Source organism: Ovis aries, chromosome 3, assembly GCF_016772045.2.
Source record: "Ovis aries strain OAR_USU_Benz2616 breed Rambouillet chromosome 3, ARS-UI_Ramb_v3.0, whole genome shotgun sequence".
NCBI lineage: Eukaryota > Metazoa > Chordata > Mammalia > Artiodactyla > Bovidae > Ovis > Ovis aries.
The window spans coordinates 92,991,209-93,019,024 of NC_056056.1; the positions used below are offsets into that span (position 1 = coordinate 92,991,209).

The following is a 27,816-nucleotide window of genomic DNA, read 5'->3' on the forward strand; positions in this document are numbered from 1 at the left end:
TGCCCCTCCAGGGGAGGTAATCAGGCTACTGGTCTCCCTGATGGGAGAGGCAGAAGCTGGGGCCATATTCACAGCCGGGGAATCTGGTACCCACATGACTCCTGCTCCCAATTCAAGCTCCCACCCAGGTGTTTTCAACTCCATGCTTTTGTTGGTAAGTGTTGCCCTTTGCAAGCTTCTCTTTCAAACGTGTACTGTAGAGGTGGAATGTCAAGTCCTTGGAGAGGGTGACCAATGAAAGATGAGACGAGGATCCAGAAAGCCAGAGAGAGGGCATCACAGGTAAACCCAGGCAGGATCCCACATGCTTTAGAGGACTTGCCTATCACAAACACCCCAACTCGAAGCACTTCAAATTTTTTTCTTGGTTAAATAAGACACTTTTGTTTAACCTTTTAAATTTTGCAGTAATTGTAGGCTTACAGGGATTTGCAGAGATAGTCCAGAGAAATCTATGTACCCTACAGCCAGTTTCTCCCAATGGTTGCATCTTCCATTACTGCAGTTTAGTATCAAAACTGGGAAACTGACATTGGTTGTATGTGTGTGTGTGTAGTTCTATGTCACGTTATCATCTGTGTAAGATTTGTAAAACTACCACCACAAATATGATATAGCGCTGTTGACCACCTCAGAGATCTACCCCAGTGCTGCCCGTCAAAGTCACACCCACTCCCCACCCCAACCCAAGAGAGTTCTTTGAAAGACTAGGAATTGTGAGAGGGACCAGGATCCTGCAGTGGGTTCTCCAGTCCTCGGATGCAGGGTGAGATTTTGCCTCTGAGGAAGAAAAGGCAAGCAAAGTCAGCTCCAGTCTCTCTGGGAAGTGTATTTGGTTTCAGGTTGACTGCCCGGAGTCATCCAGAGAGGGATGCTGAGAGACAGGCAGCTCTAGCTCTGCTTCCCCATCCCCACGGCAGGGCAGTGTAGTTTGGGAAGGTGTTTAGAGATGCCAGGAAATCCTGAGTCTGGAAGGAGACGTGCGGGTTACCGGAGCAGCCACCCCCTAGTGCCAGGCAGCAGATCTGTGCTCGTTCCCGCCCCCCCCATCCCACCCCAGGAGACAATTTCTTTTGCCAGCAGGCATGAAGAGGGACCCTTCATTTGTACTTTCTGCCTTGGGCTGAAAAAGTCAGGGGAGACCTGCTGCCTGGGACCCTGGGGGTGAAATATAAGGTGAGACAGTGTAATCAGAGGGAGAGGTGAGCTGGTCTTCAGGGAACCCTCGGTATTATGAGACAGAAAGGTTTATGAAGACACAAGTCTGATGAGCAACACAGGCTGAGCTCCTAGGGCCTCACAGCCCCAGGTGGCAATGAGACAAGTCCCCAGAACGGCATGACATAGGAAGAGATCAGATGTGTGGTGAATCCACGGTGCTGGAGGATCCAGGGAAGGCCTCCTGTAGGAGGTGGCCCTGAAGCTGGCCCAAGAATGATCTATAGATGTTCAAACAGAGGTGATCATGGAATTCTGCAGGAGGAAGAGGTACCCAGGAGTAGTCAGGGTAGGGGGGCATGGGGCAGGGAGAGGGCATTTGGGGAAGACAGAAGACCTGAGGAGATGGCAGGCTGCTGGAAATGGGCTTTGGGGGGTGGGGGGGGGGGGGGGGTGAGCCTAGGAGGAGATGTGGGGGGCTTAGGCTGTAGCAGCACCTGAGGTTCCGGGGAAGGGGTTGAGTTCAAACCAGCTGCAGGGCTGGGTCAGGAGCGTGACACCGACTGACAGAGGTGGGAGTAGCCCGCCCCTGCCCCTCCCCCAGCCTCCCCCTCCCAGGTGGCCAGGGCACCTCCCAGATCTGGAAGGCTCCAAGCCAAAGGGCCAGGTTTCCGTGTTTACAGTCAACCCTGGGAGAGGAGAAGAGGGTGGAAGGAGGGGTGGTTGCCCGGGGAGGCCGGCCGGCTCTCTCCAGCTCCAGCTCGGCCGAGCTGTGGGAGGCTCAGGCACCCGCTCCCAGCCCGCCACCTCGCCATGGCCGCGGAAGTAGACAGTAGGCCCAGGGGTCTCCCTGGTGGAGGTGCGAGCTTGGGCGCTGCCCGAGAACACGTGCAGGCGGTCACCCGAAACTACATCACCCACCCCCGCGTCAGTGAGTATGACCCCCAGCCCGTGTGGTCGGGTGGACTGCTGCGTCCTCAGGCCCTGCTCCTTAGCCTCAGGGTCAGAGGAGGACCCAGACCTGGGCCTTCGGTCCTGCGGGGTGGCAAAGATGGGGGGGCGGGGCGGGGAGATGGAGGTCCCCAGCCCAGGGTACCCCAGAGGAGCGGCAGCGGAGTAGCTGCAGGAACCTTCCTGTGATCCCAAGTCCACAGAGAGCTCCCAACTGCTCCCAAGAACATGCGTGTGTGCCCCTGTGTGAATGTGTTTGGGGTGTGTTCATATGCATCCCAGAATACTCAGCATGAGGAGGTGTGTGCATTCTCAGGATGGGGAACGTGTGACCCCCTGTGTGTTCTCTCGTGGTGTGTGCATTCTGGGGAAGGGCTGTGCCTGGGGGGTGTGTGTGCTCCCATCTCCACTTGGATGATATATGTGTGTGAATATGATTGTGACAGCTTGAGAGTGTGTACCATCAGAAAGGAAACGTGTGAGACAGCGTGTGCATGCTTGTACACCCGGGTGAGGGGGTGTGTGTGCCAGCATGTGGGCTCACAGGGAGAACGTGGATGACTGTGCTCGGATGATGTCACATGCCTGTGTGTGAGCGGCTGGGAGAAGGGCCCACACCGTGGAGAGCGGAGCCCAGACCTGGAGACCTGAGCAGAGTTGGTTGACCTTTGTCCAGGCCCTCTGATGGCCTCCCCCTCCCCCTGTGAGAATGGGAGAGCTGCCTGGGTGCTGAATAGCGCTGGGTCTGAGGTCTGGCTCCCTTTCCTCCTTCCTGGAATGTGCCCTCCCAGGATGCAACCTTACCCCAGGATCCCCTCCCGGTGGGGAGGGGGATCCACACCCAGGTGTCAGGTGTGGGGGCTGTAGGTGCTGGATAGACCCTTGTAAGCTTCTAAGGGGGGTTGGGGGTGGCTCCAGAGCCTGTCCTGCAGACATGGGCCAAGTCCAGATGTCTGGGGCCAAAAACCTGGTAAGGCCCCAGGGCCGAAGCCCGTACCACCCCCGCCCATCATCTTTCCTTGTCCAAGGTCACATTCCCTGGTCTGGTATGGCAAATTACTGGATTCCCAGACACCCAGCTCACTGGAGTAAACCGGCCTGGCCGGCACCAGCTAAGCAGAGCCAGAGGCTCCCAAGAGGGTGTGTATGGGGGGATTCTGGCCTAACACAGCCACCCCTCCGTCTGTAGCCAGCCAGCCCCACCAGGGCAGCTGAGGTTTGGGGTGCAGCACGCCCACACCATGGAGAATGGAGAGCGGAACGGAATGACCAGGCCCAGGGCTCGGGGAGCAGCTCCGGGTGGGGGCACTGAGGGGCGTGGAAAACCCCAGCCAAGGAGAAGCTGAGTGGGGTCAGATTTATCACGGAGGTGCTATGAGGGCCGAGGAAGATGAAGGTCCAGACTCTCCCCTAGGGCAAAGCTGGGGTCACCAAGGCCCAGAAATGTGCAGTGACGAGGCCCCCCTTGGGTCCGAGCCCAGACCTGGAGACCTGAGCAGAGTTGGTTGACCTTTGTCCAGGCCATGTGATGGCCTCCCCCTCCCCCTGTGAGAATGGGAGAGCTGCCTGGGTGCTGAGTAGCGCTGGGTCTGAGGTCTGGCTCCCTTTCCTCCTTCCTGGAATGTGCCCTCCCAGGGTGCAACCTTACCCCAGGATCCCCTCCCGCCAGTCCCCTCCCAGCCGGCTTATTTATAGTCGACAAGCCCTGGCACAACGGGCAACACCCAGGTTTGACCCGGGGCTGGAAGCCCGGGCAGCAGCATCCCCCTAGTCCACGCCATGGGGCCCCTACCCAGGCGACTGTGTTCACACCCAACAGCCGACCCAGAGTCACGGGTCAGCGCAGGGTGAGCCCCTCGCTCCCCGCCTGTGTTAAAGATGTTATTGCGATGACAAAGGCCACTCCTGCGCCTCTGCCGCACGCCAGTGTCCTCCCAGCACCCACCCAGGGGCCCGGGCCGGCCGGCAGCCCACCCGAGGGAGGCTGGATTCCTCAGCGTGCTTCTGCACTTTCCTCCAACTGCCCCCTCCTCCTCGGAAGCCTGGAGGGTTTGTTTCTCCCTGGGGGTTTGGACTCCTGTGTCTCTCTCTGCCCTCCGCCCCCTACCTAGGGACTCTAAGCACGTCCAGGCAAGAGAACTTCCTGTGGAGACACAAAGAGCCCAGGAGGAGAGTTGGGGGACCAGAGGGCCAGGGGACAGGGGATGGGGCAGCTGGTTCCCTGCCACCCAGCTCACTTGGCCATGAGTGGGGATGATGAGTCCAGGGGAAGACTTCCTGGAGGAGGAGGTGGACTAAAGAGGCCTGAGGCATCAAAAGTGATTTCTCTGCAGTGGCTGAGGGAGGGGACTGGGTCAGAAAGAAGAGTGGGGTGGAATCAGGATGGGGAGGGACCCGGCAGTATCCACCCTGGGACCCCTTTGCCTTCCTCAGAGCTAGAGCTGTTCTGCACCCCAGGTGACCTGGGGCTTTAGCTGACTGTGTGGGGCAGAAGATGGCAGGGAGACAGGTCGGGGCGCACAGCCAGGGCAAAGGTTAGGACGAACCAGCTGGCAGGAGGGCTGGAGCCAGGTCAGATTGCCTAGGGACTTGAGTGCCAAACCGCTGGCCGCCTTGGTTTCCTCAACCGAAGGGCCGGGGAGGTGACATGGAGAGAGTTCCACCGCTCAGGGTCTTGGGCTGATTCTAAAAACCCTCCCAACCCCTGCCCGCCCTCCCCTAATCCCTCCAGCGGGGATCAGGGAGGAGGTGCAGGACCTGCTGCCCCAGGCTTGCCCCCACCTTGGCCTCACGCATGGGCGCCCGCCTGAGTCCGCTCCCAGGACGCTGCAGGTGTGGCGGGCCGGCCCTAATTAGCGGAGCCCCGCTGAGCCTTTGACGGGGAAGGCGGTGGGGAGGTGGGGGCAGGCAGGGGCCTGCAGCCCAGAGAACAACCCGAAGTGTCAGCTGGGACAATGGAGAGGGGGTAGACAGAGCAGCTGGAGGGAGTGTCTGCAAAGTCTCTGGAGGCCTGTGCCCCTCAGGGGTCTTCTGGTTCAACCCCTGCCTCCAGCAGCACCTCCGGGGTCAGGGGCATGCCCCGGGGCTGGGGTAGGGGCTCTAAGGCCTGAGCATCACCAGACACTGTCTTGATTTGTGGTGGGCCCTAGGAGAAATCAGTCGACTTCCTGGGCCTCAGTTTGCCACTCCATGCAATGCACACAGTCAGAGTTGGGCGTGGGTGCAGACAAAAGGCCTGGCTTCCAATCAAGGACACCTTTGTTGCACAGCCACCACCTTGGCTGTGTCCAAACCAGAAAGGCTCTAAGAAAAGACACTATCTAGTCCGACAGAGGAGACACCCCTAGTTTGAGGGGAGAGACACGATCTGCCTCAAGTAAGAGACAAATTGGAAAGCAGGACTCTCTCCTGGGTGCCAGCTGTGGGGCTTCAGAGGGAAAGGATCTGGTCAGTCAAGGGCAAGGCCTTGAAGGCAGCCAATCACCAGAGGCTGGATGGAAATGGCCATATAACTGGATTATCTGCTATGCCATATGAAAGTCACTCAGTCCTGTCTGACTCTGTGACCCACATGGAATTCTCCAGGCCAGAATGCCGGAGTAGGTAGCTGTTCCCTTCTGCAGGGGATCTTCCCAACCCAGGAATCGAAACCAGGTCTCCCACATTGCAGGCAGATTCTTTACTGGCTGAGCCACCTGGGAAGCCCAAGAATACTGGAGTGTGTAGCCTATCCCTTCTCCAGGGGATCTTCCCCACCCAGGGATTGAACTGGGGTCTCCTGCATTGCAAGCAAATTCTTTACTAGCTGAGCTACTAGGGACGCCCCCCAGTGCTGTATTCAGTCAGCAATGAGAGCCCAGCTCCAGGCCTGCCAGAAGCTTGGGAAGGGAGCTTGTGGATGGGGCTGTGATGAGCTGGAACGTCGAGACATACTGTGTGGAACTGAAAATTGGATGGAGCTCCCAGCCCCACCGCAGGCAAAGCACGTTGCCTGGCTCCCCCAGACCCACATCCAGATCACTCCCTTCTTTGTGACCATCACCACTCCTCCCCTCCGCAGGTAGAGATGTTGGGTATCACCAAGATGTGAAACTGGGGGGAGCCAGCTGTGAACAAAGGAAGGAAATTGAAAGAGAGTTAGAAATGACTCCCTGGGGATCTCTGGACCTGCTGGGGGGCACTCTTCCTCTCCTGCACCCCCACCTCCCCGCACACTCCCCTGCTTCATCTTTCTTCAGGCTGGCCTTGGTATTTTCTCCACAGGCCAGTAAGATGCCAGCACTTCCCTGGAATTGCAAGGTCTCCCTGCCCCATGCTCCGTCCCCTGTCCTCACAGTCCCCCACCTTCTCTTCGCTGGGCTCCCCAGACCTCTCCACTCCACACAGTCCTGGTAATTCAGAGGATGTGGGCAAAATGCCACCTGGCCAGGAAGGGCATTTGTGGCTGTTGGGTGATTTTCTTGGTGGGGAGGGTGATGCCACAGCTCTCTGGGGGCTGCCTGGATGACCCCGTTTGACCTTGGAGCCTCAGCTCAAATGGCTCTTCCTGCAAGCTGCCTCCTCTAGCCCATTCCCACCCACCCTGCTCTTTCCATTTGTAGCAGTTGGCAATTATTTCCTCTTTGTGTTGTGCTTAGTTCTGAGTCATGTCGGACTCTTTGCAACTCGATGGACTCTAGCCCATCAGGCTCCTCTGTCCATGGGATTCGCCAGGCAAGAACACTGGAGTGGGTTGCCATACCCACTTGGGGAAGATCCCCAACTCAGGGATTGAACCCAGGTTTTCTGTATTGCAGGGGGATTCTTTACCATCTGAGCCACTCTGGCCCCTTTTAAATTGTAGGCTCCAGGTTTTATTTGCCTCCTTTATTTGCATAGCCTGGTACTGAGAAGGCCTCTAATGTCAGGCTTGAAGGAGAGAGGGAGGGATGCAGAGCTTGGAGGGCAGATGTGAGAGGTCGGAGCCAGGTAACCATCTTGAGGTCTCAGCATCCAAAGGTACGAAAATAGGCTGAGGAGCAGCTGGAGGAGGTCGGAGGAGGTCCGAGGGGGGCGATTAGGGCAGGGCCTCCAGGGAGCTGCGGAGGCGAACACATCCAAGCTGTCGTCCCTTCCCAGGGCAGAGCCATGCTGGAGTGTGAGGTGTGGGGTGCCTCCACGAAGCCACACCCCATTCATCCTCCCTGACAGCAGGAAGAGAGGGCAATGGAGCCAGGCTTGTGTGAGGCTGGGCTGTGATCATCACTGCTGGACGAGGATTGGGGTGGAGGACATGGTTTTAAGAGGGAAGATACCAGAGCTTGCTTGATGGGAAGGCCACAGAGAGAGGGAGCGCTGGCTGAGGATTCCAGGGCGCAGCCCTCTCTAGAGCCTGGTTCCCGGTGCCACTGGGGTGGGCCTGGCTAAGATGGAAGATGGGAAAAGGAGAAGAGGATGGTTCAGGTGGGTGGTGGTTTGAGGGCAGGAAGGTGAGGGAGGGCCCTGGCTCAGGGCCCAAGTCCAAGAAGAACTTCTCTTTCTTGAGTTTTCCTAATTGCTCAGGAGAACCAGGCAAACATCTGTGCAAAGATCCCCTGGCACACTTGGTCTTCCTAGCCCAAGTCCCTGGGAAAGGAACTTAGATCTCACAAAAATAAGGGGTTGACCACTGAGCCTTAGACCAGGGAGGGCATAGGCTGGGGCATTTAGCTTCACCTGGCGGAGCAGCTGGGCAGCCAGCTTCCTGGAACCATGAGAGCAGGTGGCTGGGAGCCATGTGGTCTGATGGGAAGCATGAGGTGGGTGGGGGGCCCAGGCCCTGCTCTGCCACAAAAGTCTGTGACCCTGGGCAGGCTTCCCACTCCTCTGGGCCCCATCCTCCTGGCCTGTTGAGAAAAGGGCTGGACTCCTCTCCCACCGGAGGCCCTTCCAGCCTGGAAGTGACCTAGCGACCTCGAAGGCACCCCCAACCATCCCGCCCTGCCAGGCTCCTTCCGCCTAGTTGTCTCATTGGCACTTTGAAAGGAGCCTGGGGAAGGGATGGGGCTCAGGGGCCCTCAGCTAGCCCCTCACAGAACCAAGCAAGCTTCCTGCCTGCCAGTCCATGCTTCCCCTGTTGGGGTCCCCAGAACTGGAGCCAGAAAATATTTCATGATGTCCTGCCCAATCTTTCCCTGTGAGCCAAGCTCACTCTCCCATTTCGGGTCTTTCCAGCCACCAGCATGGGGATGGTCTGCTTCGTCCTCCCCTGTGGTTCGGCTCTCTCCCCTCCCCCACAGGCACCCGATGAACCCAGCTTCATGGAGGAGCAGGGCCCTGCTGGCCTTTCTCCCTGATGCCTGGACACCCCACCCCACTCACACACAGAGTGCCCAGTCAGTGTGGGTGATGGAGAGGAGTGTGGTCCTGCCAGGGGTGGGGCGGGGGATAGAGAGGGCAGCTCTTATCGAATTTCCAGCTTTCGGAAATGCTGTGGGTCAGAGAGGAGGGAGTGGGTGAGTGGGGGCTGAGGCCGGAGCAGCCTCAGGGATAAGAAAGACCTCTGGCTGGCTGCGGAGGGGAGGGGAGGGGAGGCCTCTGCCCTGGCCCTGGCCCTCCCCCAGCCTCCTGCAGGTGTCCGAGACAGCGGGGGCCCTGCGGACAGGGGCATGACCCTTACAGCAATGGTGGCTGGCCCTGTCACAGCTAATGATCCTGATGGCCGGGGTCCCGAGAGCGGTGGGGGTGGTGCTTAGAGGGAGGGAAGGCAGAGGATGATTCTGTGTGTGTGTGTGTGAGTCTGTCTGTCTGTCAGTATGAGACGCTCACCCGCCTCCACCCTCCCCCCAGCCTACAGGACTGTGTGCAGCGTCAATGGGCCCCTGGTGGTGCTGGACCAGGTCAAGGTAAGATTTCCATCTCTTCCCAGGGACAATTAAATCTTAGTGCTCACTGCCCCTGCACTGATTTCTTCTAAATTGCCCTGCCCTTAGGGGTCTCCCAGGTGCCCATGCCACTCTTCCTAATCCCCCCACCCTCAGTTACCCAGGGTTTCCTCCTCCACTTTTTCTGTGGGCCCCACCCTGGCCTTTAAGAGACCTGCTCCTACCAGCCATCAGCAGGGCCTACTGGGCTATCACACCTCTTTCTTCACCAGGAGAATGGCTGTATCTAACTTCTCCCAGGGCAGGAATCTCCCACCAATCGCTCAGGGATTTTTTTTAAAGGGAAGAGGAGGAAGTGGCTGGCAGAGGGATAGCAGCTAACTTTTCTCCAGACCTGGAGGTTTTCAAAGGTCTTCGGAATACCTCAGCCTGGGAGCCAGCAGCTGAAGTGGAAAGTGAAGCATGCCTCATGACGGGGGGTGTGGGTGACTTGGTGTCCCTGGGAACTGCAGGACCATGGCAGACACTGGAAGTATTCTGAGTTCGAGGCTGGGGATTCTCGAGACACAAAGAGCCCTGCAAAGCTCCCAGGTCACTCTGCTTCCCCTACTGTGAATTCCACCCCTGTCTCCCACCCCATGTCACCCACACCCTAACTGGATCTGGGCGCCATCCTTGATTCCTCCCTTCCTGGACCCCAGTCTCTCAGCATTCTCCCACCCACTGCTCCCTTCTCACAGCCGTGGCCTCTGGGTCCCCAGCCTAGTGCCCTCCCATCCTCTACCATGCAGTCCCAACCCCTTCCCTCCCCTACTCCTAATTCACTAGGGCCCCCCATGCCTTCACCATACAGACCCTCCATCTGGTAGGGTCCTGCACACCTCTCCACGTCTCATCACTCTCCCTTCCCCACTTAGAAACCCACACTGTCTCTGTGTGGAGCTCCCATTGATGTCTCCAGGCCTTTGCACATACTCTGCCTTCTCAACAACCTTTTCCTCCCCGCTTCTTCTGACTCACCTTCTCCTGGAAGCCTCTCTTAGCCTTCTGGACAGTGAGCTTGTCCCTGCTGTTGACTTTGTGTGCTGTCTTGCCAGCAGCATCCATCGAGGCATTTGGTCACCCGCTGGCCATATGTGGTGACCAAATCTCCCTAACCCCCACAATTGGACTTGGATGGCGTTTTTGAATCCCGGGCTCCCAGAGCTGCACACTGCACTTTTACTGAACACTCAGCCCATCATGCTTGTTCAGTTTGTTCAAAGGAAGGGTGAGTGAATCAATGAATGAATTTAAGAGCATGACTGATTATGGGCCTGTCAAAATCTGGCCCTTAAAAAGATCAGACCCACTCATTTCTGGAAAACAGATTCCAAGCTCATATGGACATCACAGTTGGGCCCATTAGTGTTGGGGATGTCCTGGAAAGAAGTGTGATGGGGTCAAACAGTGTGACTCAGACTTCATGAATTTTAATCCCAGATCATCCCCCCCGCCCTTTCTATTAACTACCTGTCAATTCTAGATCAGCAGCATAAGCACCACCTGGGACCTTGTTAGAAATACGGATTCTAGGGCCCTACCCCAGACTGACAGAAACTCTGAGGAGGGGGCCCAGAAGCTTTTTTTCATTGCTATCCAGGTGATCTGATGTTCCCTGAAGTTTGAGAACCATCTGTCTAGGATTGTGAACCCGTTTCCTCATCTATTAACTGACAATAGAGCTGTTGTGGGGATCAAGTCAGATAAATGTATTGTTATTATTCCTCCTCAAGAAGAGCTAGGATATGCTGATATGCCTGATTAAATAGTCAGTGAATCTCCTGCTCCCTTGCCCAGCTCCATCACACTCCCTACCTGTCAGTCTCTACAAGACGCTGCGTGGTAAGGAGAGTCAGTGTCCATGCAGACACCCATTGTCAGCTGTAAACTGGGGCTGGACTATGAAACTGGAGATAGATCCCAGGCTATGATCCTGAGATTCCTGGATGCATCCGTAACTCTCGCAGAACATAGTAACTGGGTGATGGAGAGACTCAGAGAACCCTGGGCTTGCAGAGGGAAGGAAAGGAACCAGCAGTTGATAGCCTCAGAAGTGCAGGAGATGGAGAAGGCACCTTTATGCCTCTCTCTCCACTGTCTCACATCCCTTGTTCTAGAGTTGCTTGGGCAAAAATGCCATAATTCTGTCTCTATAGCGCCACCTTCTGCCCAAATTGAATCACACAGGCAACAATGCTTTCTGCTTCTATCTTCCTCAAAAGGAAAAATAGCTGGTGGGAAGAATTTTCTTAGGAATTCCCTGGTGGTCCAGTGGTTAGGATACAGTGCTTTCACTGCAGCGATCCAGGTTCGATCCTTGGTCAGGGAACTAAGATTCCATTTGGCAAAAAATAAATACAAAGTTATTGGCCAGGTGCTAAGGGCTTGGAGAATGCACACAAACCTTTTAAGGAAATAGTCATATGCCTCTGCACTGAAGGGGAGGGGCATAGTTTCCACAGTTTAATCTGATTTTCTAGGGTCTGTGACCCAGAAAATGCTACATCTCTATCAAGTATAAAATGGACTCTTCTAGATTCTTGAATAGCCACACTCCAAGACCTGATCTCACAAAAGCACACTCATACACTCACACACATACACTCGTACACAAGTGCACAGGTTCTGCAAGCATTAAACAGGAGTCTGGATATCTCACGTCCACCTGCCTGGAATACTTTAGAGAGATTTCACTAGAGCAGTGGTTTCTGAGTCAGCAGCCTGGGTTGAGACCCAAGAATGTGCATTCCTGAGAAGTTCCCAGTAGCTACTGCTGCCTGGAGGGCCAGACCACACTGAGAACCGCTGCTCTGGAGGATCTTTGGTGCCTATATTCTGTGTTTCCAACTGGCCCTTATTTGAGACTCACCTTATCTACCAGACTTGGTGCCAGATGTCTGTGGCAGCTCCCAAACTTCAGGGGAAAAGCTTGTGTGTATCAGCTCAGACAACAGTCTCCAAGGAGGAGTCCCCAGACTGCACTGGGTGTTGTCAGGGGCAGAGGTCCGGGAGGCAGCACACCCTGTACACAGCCTGCCAGGCTTGCTAGGAACTTTCTAGGCCCCTGTGCCGGCCCCCTGGCTGGCTGGGGTCGGGGTTGAATCTGCAGCGAAGGAGGAGGGTTGCACTGAACTGTCCACACTCCCTGCAGTCCTCTTAGTAACCAACTTCAGGCCTGTGGCTGGGAAACAGGGTAGAAATCCAAGCTCATTGCTGCACACTGGAATTCTCTCGCTGCACACCCTGCTCTAAGTGGCTAAGCCCACCCCTCCCCGCAAATAAGTAACTGGCATTCTCTTCCTAAAGGATTCTGGACAGTACTCTCCATGCCTTCCCCATGCTTCTGACAGCTCTTCCTTCTGTCTGGCTGTAACCTTCCTGCTGCTTAAAGTTCATTGTCTCTGCTGTTTCATCTTTCAGGGCCACTCCGCGCGCCAGCTCCTCTCCCCTCTCCCTCACCCCCACGCCCCCGCCCCCCCCCCGCGCCCCGACCCACACGCGCAAAGATCGGTTTTGTCACCCAGCTGCCTGTCTTCTCTTGGGCCCACTGCGTGGTTGCCTTGGGGCCCACTCAGGCCGGGGCTCTGTCCAGTATCTTCCTCCTGAGGTCAGCAGCCTCCCATCTGCGCCACAGACAACGAGGCCAGTGGCCACGCAGGCCCACCGAGAGCAGGAGAGGGGAAGGAGCCGGGACGCGCGCTTGGCCGGTTTCCCGGCCCCCACCCCGCTAGTCCTTGCTCTCGGGCTCCCTCTTGTGGTCGCGAAGCCAAAGCCGGTCCCTCCAGCGGACCTCAGAGCACTCCCCTCGGAGCGAGCTCCCTCTCTCAGGGTCCCCACTCCGCGGGATCTGAGGGTGCTTGAGGGGAGAGCAAGATCGCCTTCCTGGCATCCTCTTCACAGGACAAGGAGGGGCCCGAGCCAGAGCTACTGTCAGAGCTGGGAAGCCTCCGGTCTCAGGCTCCACCCCAGAGGGGTGCCCTGGGAAAGAGGACCCAGTCTTGCTCACACCCCTTTGGGGAACGGAGCCGTCCACCCCTCTTCCCTGGCCCTTACGGTCACTGGCTTGTGCACAGCAGGGGATATAACGATGGTAATGATGGTGACAGCCACATCACTGTACTTGAATATGTCTCCATTTCTTTTTCTTTTTTTGGCCTCACGGGGCACCTCCCACATCTTAGTTCCCCGGCTAGAGATGGAACCCCCACCCCCTGCAATGAAGGGAAGTCCCCCCAACCTTTTTTTACATTTTAATTACATGCACACACAAAACTAGTAACTAGTTTTTGTAACTAGTGAAATTAAAAACACAAAGTTAACTATTTGCTCCTGACCTCTGTATTCCCAACCTCTTGATAACCAAGTAAAGATCCTATATGTGGGCAAATACAAGCATGCTAAATATGAATGTTGGTGTTTGTTAGTCTCTTAAAATGTGTGGAGTATTTCCTCCATGTGGTAGGTTTTAGTTATCCTTTTTGATAGTGACTGTGGTTTGGATTTCCTGTGGTATGACCATACTGTGATGTACTTCCTTTCTGATGGGCATTCCGCCTGTTTCCAGGTTTTGGTGTTACAAATGGTACAGCAATATATCCCTTTTATACGGACGCCTTTATTGCTGCAGGATACATTCTTTCAAAATAGAACTGCTGGTTCAAAGTGTATATTTCTTTTTATATAGATATTGACAACTTGGAGCAAAATTGCTTGTCCAGCAAGGCAATGATACATGAGAGGACCCACTTCTAGCGTCTTTTCATCCCTGAACGTGTTCACCTGTAACTCTGCCTAATAGCTAAGACCAGTTCTGTCTTGCTTCTAGCTGCACTTCCCTGATGACTAGGGGGAGTTGAGCGTCTTTCTCTGTTGGCATCTCCCTTCCTTCTCCGTGAACTCTTCCAATGCATTGAGTTGTACATTTCGCTTTGTTCATTGTTCACCTTTGCTGATGGTATCTTTGTCATCCAGAAATTTCAAATGTTTATGTTATCAAAGATTTCTATTTTTTGTTTGTGGCTTCTGGATTTCTTATCTTCCTTAAAGACGTCTCTCTTATCCAGTTTTCAGCTAGATTATTCTGTAAGAAGGGAAAGAAGAAAAGTTCTGGTGTTTTGTTTTAGTTTTATATTTAAAATTTTATATGCCTGGAGTCTGTTTTGAGTTTATGATGGGAGTAGATACCCAGTTATCTTAGAGCCATTCGTACAATAGATTCTTTTCTCCTGTGAACGCATATGCCACATTTGTTCTCCAGTAATCTCCTAAACTCTGGGCTCTGTTTCTGAACTGTAGGCTTCCCACATCTCTGTTTTCCTCACACCAACACTGACCACTTGACAACAGTAGCTTCAGAGCATGTTTTAATATCTGACAAGGCAAGTCCTCCACTCCCAATCTTTTCCATAACTGCTTTTGGATATTGTCAAACATTTAAATGATTTTAAGATCATTTTTTACTTCTAGGACAAACAATCCATTGGGGAAGCATTGAATTTCTATACATTTGAAAAGGTTTGAATTTTTATGATAGTAAGTCATACTGTTTTGGAAAACACTGTTGCTCCCCATTTGTTCAGAGCTTGTTTTCTGTCCTTTAGTAAGATTTTATTATTTTCTTGTACTTTTCTTGTTAAATTTATTTCCAGATATTTCATGGGTTTTGACCCTATTGTGAATGAAATATTTTTCTCCATTTCCTCTTATGTTTATTGCTGGAATAGAAAAGAGAGAGAATGATTTTTTTTTTGCTTTTTGCATACATTTTGTTGAATGATCCCTTTTAACATTCTGTGATTCTTTTGGGGAGAAACACACTCTTTTTAAATTGAAGTATAGTTGATTTACAATACTGTGTTAGTTTCAGATGTACAGCAAAGTGATTCAGTTTTGTTTTGTTTTAAGTTTAATTGAGGTATAGCAAACATACACAGAAGAAAAGTCATGGCTATAAAACTTAATGAAGAGAACACAAACCAAGAGTGACTCCATTTTATTTTATTTTTCAGATTATGAAATAAATTATGAGGATGGGATTAACAGGTACAAGCTACTTAAAATAGCTATGCAACAAAGATTTACTGTATAATAGAGATCTATATTCAAATCTTATAATAACATATAATGGAAAATAATCTGAGATTGATAGTTATATATTTATCTTATATACAGCCAAGTTTTCTTATTAGTTCTGGGTGGGGTTGTTTTTATTTGTTTTCATTTTTAACTAGCTCCTCTGGAGGTTTTTTAAATATACAATATCACCTGCAAATAAAGGGAATCATGTCTCTTTTTCCATTGGCATACTTTAATTTTTCTTTTTATTAAAACAATTTCAAATTTATAAAAAGTTACAAAAATAAAAATAATACAAGGAATGTACATATACCTATTTGTTCTAGCATTTGCTCTGAGTGTATGTGTGTGTGTATGTATTTTTGTTTTTATTTTCTTTAGAGCTTTAGAGGATAATTTATGTCCAAAACTCTAGTGTGTACTTCTGAAGAATAAGGATATACTCTTACATAACCACAGTAGTTATCAACACAAAATTGACACTGATACTTTTATCTAATCTACAATCCATATTCCAGTTTGTAAGCTATCCCGCTAAGTCTTTTATAGCATTTTTCTCCCTCTGGAATAGGGTTCAGGCTAGGGCCAGCTATCACATTTAATCATCATGTCTGTTTAGCCTTCTATAATCTGGAATGTTTCCACAGCCTTTCTTCAACATTTCTGAACCTTTCAAAAAACAATCTATGGCTTATTCATGTTGATATTTGGCAGAAAACAGTAAAAATCTGTAAAGCAATTATTCTTCAGTTAAAAAATAATTTTTTAAAAAAATGAAAATTCTAAAAAGACAAAACAGATCATTATTTATGTTTAGTATACTTTTCAAATTTTTTTTTGTCTTACTATATAAACTAAAATTTCCAAAGCAATATTATGTAACAGTGGTGATATAAGCATCTCTCTCTGTGCATTACTGATTTTATTGGAAATGAAATGGGTTTAGCATTTTACCATTTACAAAGATATTGATGCTGGCTTTGGTAAATAGTCTAGTATGCAAGGAGTTACCTTCCATTCCTATTTTACATAGAACTACATTAGAAAACGACTGCTGGATTATATCGAAAGCCTTTTGGCTTCTATTTAGATAATCCCATGTGATTTTTCTTTTAGGTTCACAAACTCCCTATTATTGTGAACAATGTTGTGAAATGTTGACTGATTCCCAAAGGCTGGTTGATCTAAGCTGGCGTGGCTGGAATAAACCCTACTTGGTCATAGTTGTTTATTTATTTAATATACTATTTGATTTGACTGCCAATCGTTTATTTATAATTTCTGCATCTGTATTTATAAGAGAAATTAGTCTATAGTTTCTTCGGGGATACTATCTGTTAGATTTGGGGTTTGGGAGTTTTTCGTTTTACAGTTTTGTTTTCTTCTAATCTCTATCTTCCCTCCATCTTATTAATTTTGTTAGTTGTTCCAATAAAGCTGAATGGAATGATGATAGCAGGCAGTGTTGTTTGCTTCTATTTTTAAAGAGAATGTTTTATACATTATATTATTTTCTATAAGTTTTCTAAGGCTACTTTTTAAGGTTAAGGAATTCCCCTTTTATTCTGTTTTCAAAGAATAGTTTTGTTCTTTTTGTTTGTTTTTGTTTTCAATTGTGGGTAGTTTTAACTTTTTCTAAAACTTGTTGAAATAATGTGTTTTTTAATCTTCTAATTCATTAATAAGGTAAACATATTAGTAGATTTTCTAATATTAGACTAACTTTGAATTCCTGGAATAATCCTAGCTTAGTCTTTTTAATTTTTATTTGTGTGAGTGTGCACTTATCTTCATTTTTTGTTTTTTTTTTTATTTTTTCTTTGATTCCTTGGTTTGTTTGTAACTTGGTCTTTTTTGGTACATTGCTGGATTTCATTTGCTAATATCTGCTTAGTATTTTTGCATATATGTTCTTGATTGAGATTACCTATAATTTTCCCATTATCTTATTTTGTATCGATTATCCTTGACTCATAAAATGAATTAAGACTTGAGTTTTTCTTTCAGTCTTTGGAAGAGCTTAAGTAAGTTTCAAATTATTTGTTTCTTGATTGTTAGAACTCACTAATTATCTGGGACTCATGTTTTCTTCATGGAAATATTTTAAGTTATTTATCTGATATCTTGAAGATTATAGGTGTCTCCTGGCTTTCTATTTTGTTTCTCATTGGATTTAATTTGTATTCTTCAGAAAATTTATTCATTTAATTTAAGATCTGAAATGCTGCATGAAGTTATTCCTAAGTTTAAAATTATTTCTTAATAGTATTAGTACAGCTAATTTTGACTTTTTTATATTGCAACATTTATTCATGTCTTTTTTCTTAGTGTTGCCAGAGATGTGTCTATTTTATTATGTTTTCAAAGAACCAGCTTGGCTTTGATGCTCTTCTCTATTATGTATCTGTTTCTTTTTCAATGATCTCTGCACTTTTATTATTTCTTCAACTTTCTTTGGAATGTTAATGCTGTTACTTTTTTCTGACTTTTCACGTTGCATACATTCAAAACTACCTCTGCCTTTTCTCTTTTCTAATATAAGCATTAAATGTGTCACATATGTGTCGAAAAAGTTTTTCATTTTTGTTTAGTGCTAAATGTTTTCTAACCTGATGTTTAGAATGTTTCAAAATTTCCAAACATAGGAAGATTTTCCTCACTGTCTTTTTGTTATCGGCTTCTACCTTACTTTGCTCATGGTCAGAAAACATTGTACAGCTTGCTGTCAGCTGTGGCATGAAGTGCTGTCCTTTTTATTATTTTTTGTTTCTCTTGTCATTTTACTTTTGATTTCCTCTAATGTCCAAGGAGTAATTTAAAGGAGTGCTTTAATTTCCCAGAATATTAGAAACACTGCATGGAGCCGCACTGTCTTTTCATCGTTTATTTTTATTGGATTACGATTATGACATTCCCTGAAGTGAATCAAGGAAGCAAGATGGGTGGGCAGGAAGCTGAGGGATGCCGGGCGACGCTATATACTCTCTTCAGTACCTCCCCTGGCAGAAGGCGCAGGCGGAGGACTTAGCTCTCCTGGTGCTGACCAGAGCTGAGGACCAGGGTTAGAGGGGAGGGGCTGCCCCTCAGCCCAGCTTCTGCGGCTCAGCTCGTAGCCTGCTGTAGAACTCGGCTCCTGAAGCACATGCAGACAGCAGAGCTTGGGGATTCCCCCCGGGTGGCCCTCCACCTGCCTATCTGTGATCCTGGAGGGAAAGACTGATCGTTTTTTAAGTTGAGTTATAACTTATATACTATAAACACTGCTCTTTTCAAGTGTAGAGTTTAGTGGGTTTTAGTATGTACACAGACTTGTGCAACCGTCAGCACTGCTTGATTCCAGAACATTCTCATCGCCTCGGAGAGAAGCCCTGCACCTGTTGGTTGCCGCCCCAATCCTTTCTCCGCAGTCCCCAGCGATCACTGATCTTTTTGCTGTGTGGATTCGACCAGTCTGACCATTTCGTGTCAATGGAGCCACGTCCCCTGTGGCTTGCTGTGTCTGGCTTCTTTCACTTCGCGTGATGTTTCCAAGGTCCATCCGTGTTGTAGCCTGTATCAGTACTTCATCCCTTTTTAAAGCTGACTTGTATTCCACTGCATGGATACCCACCTTTGTTTATCCAGTTATCAGTTTGTGGACTTTGGGGTTGTTTTCACTTTTTGCCTATTATAAATAACGCTGGATGCACCTTCCCATGCAAGTTTTTGTGTGGATATGTGTTCCCATTTCTCTTGGGTATACACCTGGGGATGGAATTGTTGGGATATATTGTAACTCTATGTTTAACCTTTTCAGAAACTGCCAGACTATTTTCTAAATTGGCCGCACAGTTTTACCTTCACGCCATCAGTGTCTGAGCGTTCCAGGTCCTCCCCAGCCTTAACACGTGCTCTTGTCTGTCTTTGTCAGAGTCATGAGTGTGAAGTGCTATCTCATTGTGTGTTTCCATTTCTTTAATGACTAGTTTGTGCTGTTTACTTAGTCGCTCAGTCGTGTCCAACTCTTTGTGACCCCAGGGACTGTAGCCAGCCAGGCTTCCCTGTCCATGGGGAGTATCTAGGCAGGAATACTAGAGTGGGTTGCCATGCCCTCCTCCCGGGGATCTTCCCACCCCAGGGATTGAACCCAGGTCTCCTGCATTGCAGGCAGATTCTTTACCAGCTGAGCTACCAGGCAAGCTCAATGACTGATTAGTTGGGCATATGTATATCTTCTTTGGATAAATGTTTACTTAGATCCTTTGCCAGTTTAAAATGGCATATTCACCTTTTTTAAATTAACAAATGAGCTTTTGGCTGCCCCGGGTCTTCACTGCTGCACACAGGCTCTCTCTGCTTGTGGTGAACAGGGGCTCATCTCTGGTTGCGGTACTCTAGCTTCTTGTTGCGGAACATGGGCTGCAGTGTGCGGGCTTCAGTAGTTGGGGCTCACGGGGTTCGTTGCCCCATGGCTTGTAGATCCTCCCGGGCCAAGGATCAAACCTGTGTCCCCTGCACAGGCAGGCAGCTTCTTAACCACTGGACCACCAGGGAAGTCCAGTATTTGTCTTTTGATTGTTGAGTTGTAAGATTTCTTTATATATTCCAGATATGGGCCTGATTCTAACACTAAGAATGAATACCTCACTTGATCTTAACCAAAAGAGAGGTGATTGCCTGATTCTTTTTATTCCTGAAGACTGTGAGGACTACACATGAGTTGATCCCAGCCCCGAGACTAGGGAAAGATTGCCACTGGTAGATGGGGACACGTGGGAGCCAAGGAGAGCACCTTGCCAGTGCGTTCATAATTAGTCCACAGGGGCAGAAACAATGGTCAGGAGACCTAAACAGCCATAATAACTATTGAGCTGTTACAAGGTCCCAGTGCCAGATAATGACTTACTATATAGTATATATTCCTTCTCACAGCAGCCCTATGAAAGAGGGGTTAGTATTATTCCCACTTTAAAGATGAGGAAAGTAAGGCTCAGAGACATCATGTAACTTCCAGAAGGTCACACAGCTTCTAAGTTTCAGAGTTTCAATTCTAACCCTGGTCTTCCAACTCTAAAGTCAGTGATCCTACCCACCCAAGTATACTGCCTTGCAAACAGAATTCAAACTTTCCACTTAACCAGTCTCTCAAGTTCATTTCCAAGAGTGTCTGGGCACAAGATGGGAGAAAGGTGCTTGAGACTGGGGAACGCTTGGGGGGAGACAGGGAGGAGTGTCTCACTGTCTCTGTCTCACTGTCTGGCCTCACTGTCACTCTGGGCTGCTCTCCCCTCCTACCAGTTTGCCCAGTATGCTGAGATTGTCAACTTCACCCTCCCCAACGGGACTCAGCGGAGTGGGCAAGTGCTCGAGGTGTCTGGGACCAAGGCAATTGTGCAGGTAAGTGGTGTCACTAAGATGTTTCTGGTTGAATAAATGAATAAACCCACAGTGTCCACACTCTCATAAACTCCAAAAGCAGAAAATGGCCTGTTTTCCCTGAAAGCACCTTGCCCAGAGCTGGACACAAAGGGAGCCTAGAGTGGGAGGCCCCATTCTCCCCAGCAAACCCCCTATTAAAGTAACTAACCTCTTATCCTGTAGGTGTTTGAAGGGACCTCTGGGATTGATGCCCAGAAGACCACCTGCGAATTCACAGGGGACATCCTACGGACCCCAGTGTCAGAGGACATGCTGGGTGAGGGGTAGGGTTGGGGGGTGGAGCGCCCCTCTGTCTGTCTAGTCCAGCGTCCCTGACCAAGTGCTTAACAGACCGCGCTGTCATTGCCTCCCTACCTGTCTGCCTCCCCTGGGAGCCCTGTGAGGTCAGAGGTTGCGCCTTCTCTTTGACCCCCAGCCAGCACTCAGGGCCTGAGTGTTCAGTACATGAAGAAGGCAACTTCAGTAAACTAGAGGACGAGGACGTTTGGGATCAGGCTGGAGTGAACTGTGCATCCCCCAGTCCTCTCCCAGGATCTGCCATCCCTGGCTCTCTCCTCTCTCCAGCTCTAACACGCCCTTAATTAGAGCCATTGTCCCGGCCAAGGTCTGGCCTGTAAAGGTTTCCAGGAGAGGAGGGAAGGCCCCCAAGGAGACAGTCACGTAGCCAGCTCCCTGGGGGTCACAGAGGGCTGAGGGCAGGGGGACATGGGGCATTTGGGACAGGAGGGACAGGTGGGAGCTGGTGGTGGTGTGGAGGGTGAGCAGCAGTGTGAGACCCAGGGCTGGTCCTGAGCATTCTCCAAGCCCCCTCACCCACCCCCAGGTCGGGTTTTCAACGGCTCAGGCAAACCCATTGACAAGGGGCCAGTGGTGATGGCAGAGGACTTCCTGGATATCAACGGTAAGTGAGGCTGTGGACCGCTCTCAGGACCCAGCTTCCAACCACCTTTCCCACCCCAGTCACAGCCTGTGTCACCTCACACTTGGAAGTTCTGCCTCAGATATTGCCCAGGGTTCACCCCCAGGACTGGTCAGACCAACAGGCGGATCAGGTGAGACACAACAGCGGCAGAGGCCTCCCTGTCCGGGGCCAGCGGCACTTCACGTCCCATTCCTATAAAATGCCATCATCATTGTGCAAATTCCCACGTGCCCAAGACCCTCTGCCACTTCTAACGTGCCTAGCTGGTACCATCCAACAGAGCAATGGGCTGTGGTTTTTATTTAAATACAAACTAATTCAAATGAAATAAAATTTCATGTCACAACCCCACTGCACGTGCTCAGTAGCTACAGGTGGCCAGGCCTGCATCCTGAGCAGCGCAGTTAGAGCACGTCTCCATCATCGAAGAAAATCATGTCCTGCAGTGCTACTGGGACAGGGCTGGGGGCGGTACACGGGGAAGGGCCTGAACCCTCCTGCAGGGCCTGTGACTGCCGTCTCCCAGGCCAGCCCATCAACCCCCACGACCGCATCTACCCCGAGGAGATGATCGAAACAGGCATCTCGCCCATCGACGTCATGAACAGCATTGCCCGTGGTCAGAAGATCCCCATCTTCTCAGCAGCTGGGCTCCCCCACAATGAGGTGAGGGCTGCGTGGGGCCTGCAGGCACCACCAAGGGGAAGGGAAGGAGCAGAGGCCAGAGCTCGTGGGCCAGCAAGGGCGCCTCCTGTGCCGAGCAGGCGGGGCCAGCAGAGCTAGGGCCATCGGCAGCTGTCTTGGGGCAGCTCCAGGCCTCAGGGCTGCACAGGTCTAAGTGTCCCTGCCTTCTGCCTACACACATGCTCATCCTGGATCTGGTAACCGCATACACCACCAGCCCCAGAGACATCCCAGCATGAGGTGGGGGGACAGGGGGTTCTGAAGGACCTAGTTGCCCCAAAGTTGAGGTAGGTAGTTGTTCTTTGGAACTGTTTTTCCACCCTGCTCTTCGTGAGATGCACCCTGGGCTGGGGCAGCCCCTCCCCTGGGAGTGGCTGCAGGACCCAGGGTAGCCCTTCCATGTGTGACCTTGGGTCCCTCCCACCTAAGGCCTCAGCAGGAGGATGGACTAAGCATCGCCCTGTCCACACTTCTCAGTGGCACCCGGAGGCGCCGGCTCAGGCTCCATTTCTGATGTCCTTCCTTCTGTCCCCAGATTGCCGCCCAGATCTGCCGCCAGGCTGGGCTGGTGAAGAAGTCCAAGGCCGTGCTGGACTATCATGATGACAACTTTGCCATCGTCTTCGCAGCCATGGGGGTAAGAGAGGGTGGACAGATGGCAAATTCTGTAGGCGGCAGGTGGGCCCTTGGCCCCTTGGCCCCGGGCATACCCAGTCTAAGGGGGGAGGCATTATCCTTCTCGCTGAGAACTTGGCCTGTCTGTTGATAGAGGCAAGAGCGCGAATGAGGGCTGGGCAGTGTGTCCCCCACAGCAGCCCCAAGAGGATTCTGGGGGAGCTGGGAAAGGAGGAAATTAGGGGAGAAAAGATGGTTTTGGGATGGGGAACCCAGGGGCCCTCAGAGGAACAAGAGGTTTAGCGGGTCAGGTGAGGAGCAGGGTGACACCGAGCAGCTCAGCCTGACGTCTGAACCTCTCTCTGGGGTTCTGATGAGACCCTACTGACTGATAGCTGGTAGTAGCTATACTTTCCTATAGTAATAGGCTTTACTGGAAGAGATGGGAGGGGCCTGGCCCTGCCTCCAGCCTTCCCTGCTGTGTTTCCAGGTGAACATGGAGACAGCCAGGTTCTTCAAGTCTGACTTCGAGCAGAACGGCACCATGGGCAACGTCTGCCTCTTCCTGAACCTGGCCAATGACCCCACGTGAGCACCCATACTACCTGTAGGCAGCAGGCCCTGCCCCCTTCCAAGACCCGGAGCCCAGGTCTCAGGCTTCGCCAGAGCTGGGAGAGCAACCCCTCATTGTGCAGATGGGGAAAGTGAGGCTGGGGAAGAGGTGGGGACAGTGCAGGAGGAGATAGCGAGAGCCAGACCACTGCCTGCTGGCCGCCTGCAGCCCATCCACCCTCCCTACAGCCACTGCCCCAAGTCAGGGCTCCTCATCTTAGACTTGCTTCCACAAGGTCACCACTAAAGAGGTATTTCCCTAAAACATTTGCTTAGAAAAACTGCCATTTAAAAGTTGAGAAAATGTGAATTTAAATCTGTAGGTTGGGTGATGAAAAAAAAAACCCTAATACTAATAATAACCTAATACTAATAACCTAACCAATAACCAAAAACTGTCCTGGGAGCTGAAGGTACTCCAGAAACTAGGGAGCAGAGTGCAGGAGGCCCAGATGGTACCCTAAAGAAAAGTGCCACGGGCACAGGGCCCGGGGTCTGGGTGTCTGGAGCGGGAGGAAGGGCCCCGGAGCGCTCACCGGGGAAGGTGCTGCAAGGCAGGCAAGTGTATGGCCCGCACGTGTGCTCAGGAACGGAGACGGGAACAGGAAGGAAGGAACCCCGAGGACACAGAGAGTGGGAGCCTTCTGGCTGACCCAAGCCCAGGTGCCCTCGGGGAGGGATATGCAGAGCGGATATGCAGAGCGCCAGCTGCTGAGCTCTGACACGCCATCTGCCCTCCGGGCCCCGCCTGGCCCTCGCACCCAGCTCCCTGCCTGCCTGTCCCAGCCTCTGTCCCTGTTCCCACCTTGAACAGCAGGATGTGGTTGAGGGCCCAGTCTCCCAGGAACCGTGGCCTGGACCTGGGAGCTAGGGTCTAGGGCTCATCTTCCCCAGTCCTCTGCCGCTGTGCACTGTACCAGCTTCCAAGTTCACTCTCCACGCAGCACGGGGGCTAAATGGACACAGGCCTGGCCCACAGGTGCTCTAACCATTGGCCGTACCTGCAGGATCGAGCGGATTATCACCCCGCGCCTGGCACTGACTACAGCAGAGTTCCTTGCCTACCAGTGTGAGAAGCACGTGCTGGTCATACTGACGGACATGAGCTCCTATGCGGAGGCCTTGCGGGAGGTGAGTTGGCTGGTAAGGGGGGTCGGGCTCAGCCCCCCTAGTCATGAGCCCAGAGCTGGCCCACACAGGCCTACCCCCACCCCATTCCTCATGGTCACTGAACCCCCCATGCCCCTTCCTTGTATCATCCTCTTACCCCAAGGCCCACGGGTATTGCAGGTCTCAGCTGCCAGAGAGGAGGTGCCCGGGCGCCGAGGCTTCCCCGGGTACATGTACACTGACTTGGCTACCATCTACGAGCGGGCGGGCCGCGTGGAGGGCCGGGGTGGATCCATCACTCAGATCCCCATCCTCACCATGCCCAATGACGGTGAGCCACCTCCCTGCCCACTGCCCCTTGCAGTCCCCTGCCCTCCCGTCCCACCCAGACACTGACAGGACCCATGCTTCTTTCCATGGATGCACAGGAGCTCCACTCCTCCAGCAGGGTAGGCACTGTCCCTTCCTTGCCTCCACCTGTCACCCACTCCTGTGAGGGAACAGAACCTACATGGCCCTGGGTGGGTGGAGACCTGAGCACCATCTATGCTTCTCCACTGCTTCTCCTTGCAGATATCACCCACCCAATCCCAGACCTGACGGGCTTCATCACAGAGGGACAGATCTACGTAGACAGACAGCTTCATAACAGACAGGTACCGTCCCCTCTCCAACTCTCTCCACCATCTCCAAAGACAGTGACTAATAACCAGTGTGCTGCGTCCCACTGCACTTCACCTCTAGTGAATGAGGAGGGGCCGGGCAAGGCTAACCCCAAACAGGAGCTAATCCCCACGAAGACAGTTTGGTCCCAGACAGAAGACAAGTCTGGGTGGGTCCCGCCTCCTTGGCTGTGGGATCTTTAGAAAATCATTTCATGTCTCTAATCCTCAGTTTCCACATCTGTAAAATGGGAATGATAATATGTATCACACAGTTGCATTGTGGAGAACAAAATAAATTGGTGGGAATTTCCTGGTGGTCCAGTGGTTAGGACTCCATGCTTCCATTGCTAGGGGGCACAGTTTCAATACTTGGTTACATGTCACCTAGTATAGCCCCCCCCCAAAAAAAACCCAAAACAACAAAAAAGTATACAGTATAAAAGTATATATAGATATAGAAAGCATCTAGCGGATCATAGATACAAAATAAATGCCAATACTCTTTTCTTTCCAGTAGTTTGCTTTACTGAACAAAAACAATAGGTAACTGACAAAAGTAGGTGGTGGATAATATGCCTGTCCCATCTGAGGTTAAAGGTCACCCCCATAACTGTTTCCTCTTTGTTTGGCAGCTTCTTTCCTTGCAGCTAAGAACTATTAAGTTTCAGCTCATTTTCATCTCAATAATAATCAAAAGTTTTGAAATAGCTAGACTTTCATGAACTTCCCCCTCCATTCTAGGCACACACATTTAGACATGTGTATACTCACTGGAAAAAACTCTGATGCTGGGAGGGATTGGGGGCAGGAGGAGAAGGGGATGACAGAGGATGAGATGGCTGGATGGCATCACCGACTCGATGGACGTGAATCTGAGTGAACTCCAGGAGTTGGTGATGGACAGGGAGGCCTGGCGTGCTGTGATTCATGGGGTCACAAAGAGTCGGACAGGACTGAGTGACTGAACTGAACTGAACTGATACCCAAGCCCCAGGATTTGTGGGAGATAAAGGGGGAGGGGTGTGACCAGTCCATCTTTCCGTGGGATGAATAAGGACCAGTCTCAGGAGAACCACAGAGGGAGGGAAGACAAGTTGAGGTGGGAAGGAGGGGAAAGTTCGGGCCCTGCTTCTGCCACTCCATTTCGGCTCCCTGCAGATCTACCCCCCCATCAATGTCCTCCCTTCCCTGTCGCGGCTGATGAAGTCCGCCATTGGGGAGGGCATGACCAGAAAGGACCATGGAGATGTCTCCAACCAGCTGGTAAGGAGTGAGCCCACGGGCTGGTGGGGAGCTGGTTTCAGAGGCCGGAGGCTGGAGCCTTAGCTGGATCGCGAGCTTTTCTTCTGGCAAACGATCCCTCCCCTTTTGGGGTTCCCGGACGCACAATCAGATGGGGGAACACGGGACTCCTGCGGGAAGCCTGCCGTGACTGCTGATCCCCTCGCCCCCCTCACCAGTATGCCTGCTACGCCATCGGCAAGGACGTGCAGGCCATGAAGGCAGTGGTGGGGGAGGAGGCGCTCACTTCCGAGGATCTGCTCTACCTGGAATTCCTGCAGAAGTTTGAGAAGAACTTCATCAACCAGGGTGAGGCGCTGGGGGCACTCAGGCAGCAACCGGCTTACTCACACACACACACACAGACACACACACACAGACACACACACAGACACACACACAGACACACACAGACACAGACACACACACACAGACACAGACACACACACAGACACACAGACAGACACACGCACACACACAGACACACACAGACACAGACACACACACACACACACACAGACACACACAGACACACACACACAGACACACACACACAGACACACACACACACACACACACACACACACACACACACAGAGACACACACACACACACACACACACACACACACACACACACACACACACACACACACCCATGACACTCCTGCTCTGTCCTTAGGTCCCTACGAGAAACGCTCGGTGTTCGAGTCTTTGGACCTGGGCTGGAAGCTGCTGCGCATCTTTCCCAAGGAAATGCTGAAGCGCATTCCGCAGAACATCATCGATGAATTCTACTCCCGCGAGGGGGCGCCGCCGGACCCCGAAGCCGACACCGCGCTGTAGCCCCGCCCGCAAGCTGGCCGCGGGGCAGGGTCCAGGGACCGCCTTCGTCCGTCCCATCCTCGTGGTCCACACAGCTTAACCAACTCCCTGCCCTCCCTCAGCCCGCCACGGGCTATGAGGAGAGAGGAGCCCGCTCCCACGCTCCAGTCCTCTCCCTGGATTCCCCGAATTGAGAACCAGAAGGTGGTTAAGCCTGTATTCTCTGTCTTGTTCTGATAGGAGCATCTGTATTTTAAAATTAGCCCCCATCCCATAAGAATTTATCTCATGTAAAAACAAGATTGGTAAAACATTGATGATTGTTGGACCTGAGGGTGATGGATTCGTGAGGTTCATTAAACTATTCTCTCTACCTTAAAAAGAAAGAACACATTAGTGTCTTAACCAATAACAACATTATTCTTCTTAGGGAAATATTTATCTTCCTTAAAAAGTATCTTGATAGGTATCTTAGGAATATGAGGTCATGGGCCATAGAAAGCACAGTCTTAAGGCCACAAAAGATGTCTGCTTAAGACATGCCAGAAAGGAATTTGGTTTGCTCTAGGGGAGTTGCTGGGGAGATAGCCTGAAGAAAAGTGCCCCCAGTTGAGAAA

General features: G+C 51.4%; 1 protein-coding gene across 1 annotated transcript; it reads left to right on the top strand.

The window, feature by feature from the left end:
* Positions 1-1,904: 1,904 nt before the first annotated feature.
* Positions 1,905-27,532, top strand: ATP6V1B1 (ATPase H+ transporting V1 subunit B1). The gene is made up of 14 exons (XM_004006053.6): positions 1,905-2,089; positions 8,917-8,972; positions 20,346-20,444; positions 20,649-20,742; positions 21,310-21,387; positions 21,935-22,074; positions 22,628-22,729; positions 23,198-23,295; positions 24,327-24,450; positions 24,610-24,760; positions 25,003-25,085; positions 26,253-26,357; positions 26,555-26,684; positions 27,057-27,532. The coding sequence occupies exons 1-14, from the start codon at positions 1,972-1,974 to the stop codon at positions 27,218-27,220; spliced, it is 1,542 nt and encodes a 513-aa protein (XP_004006102.2). The 5' UTR covers positions 1,905-1,971; the 3' UTR covers positions 27,221-27,532.
* The last annotated feature ends 284 nt before the right edge of the window (positions 27,533-27,816 follow it).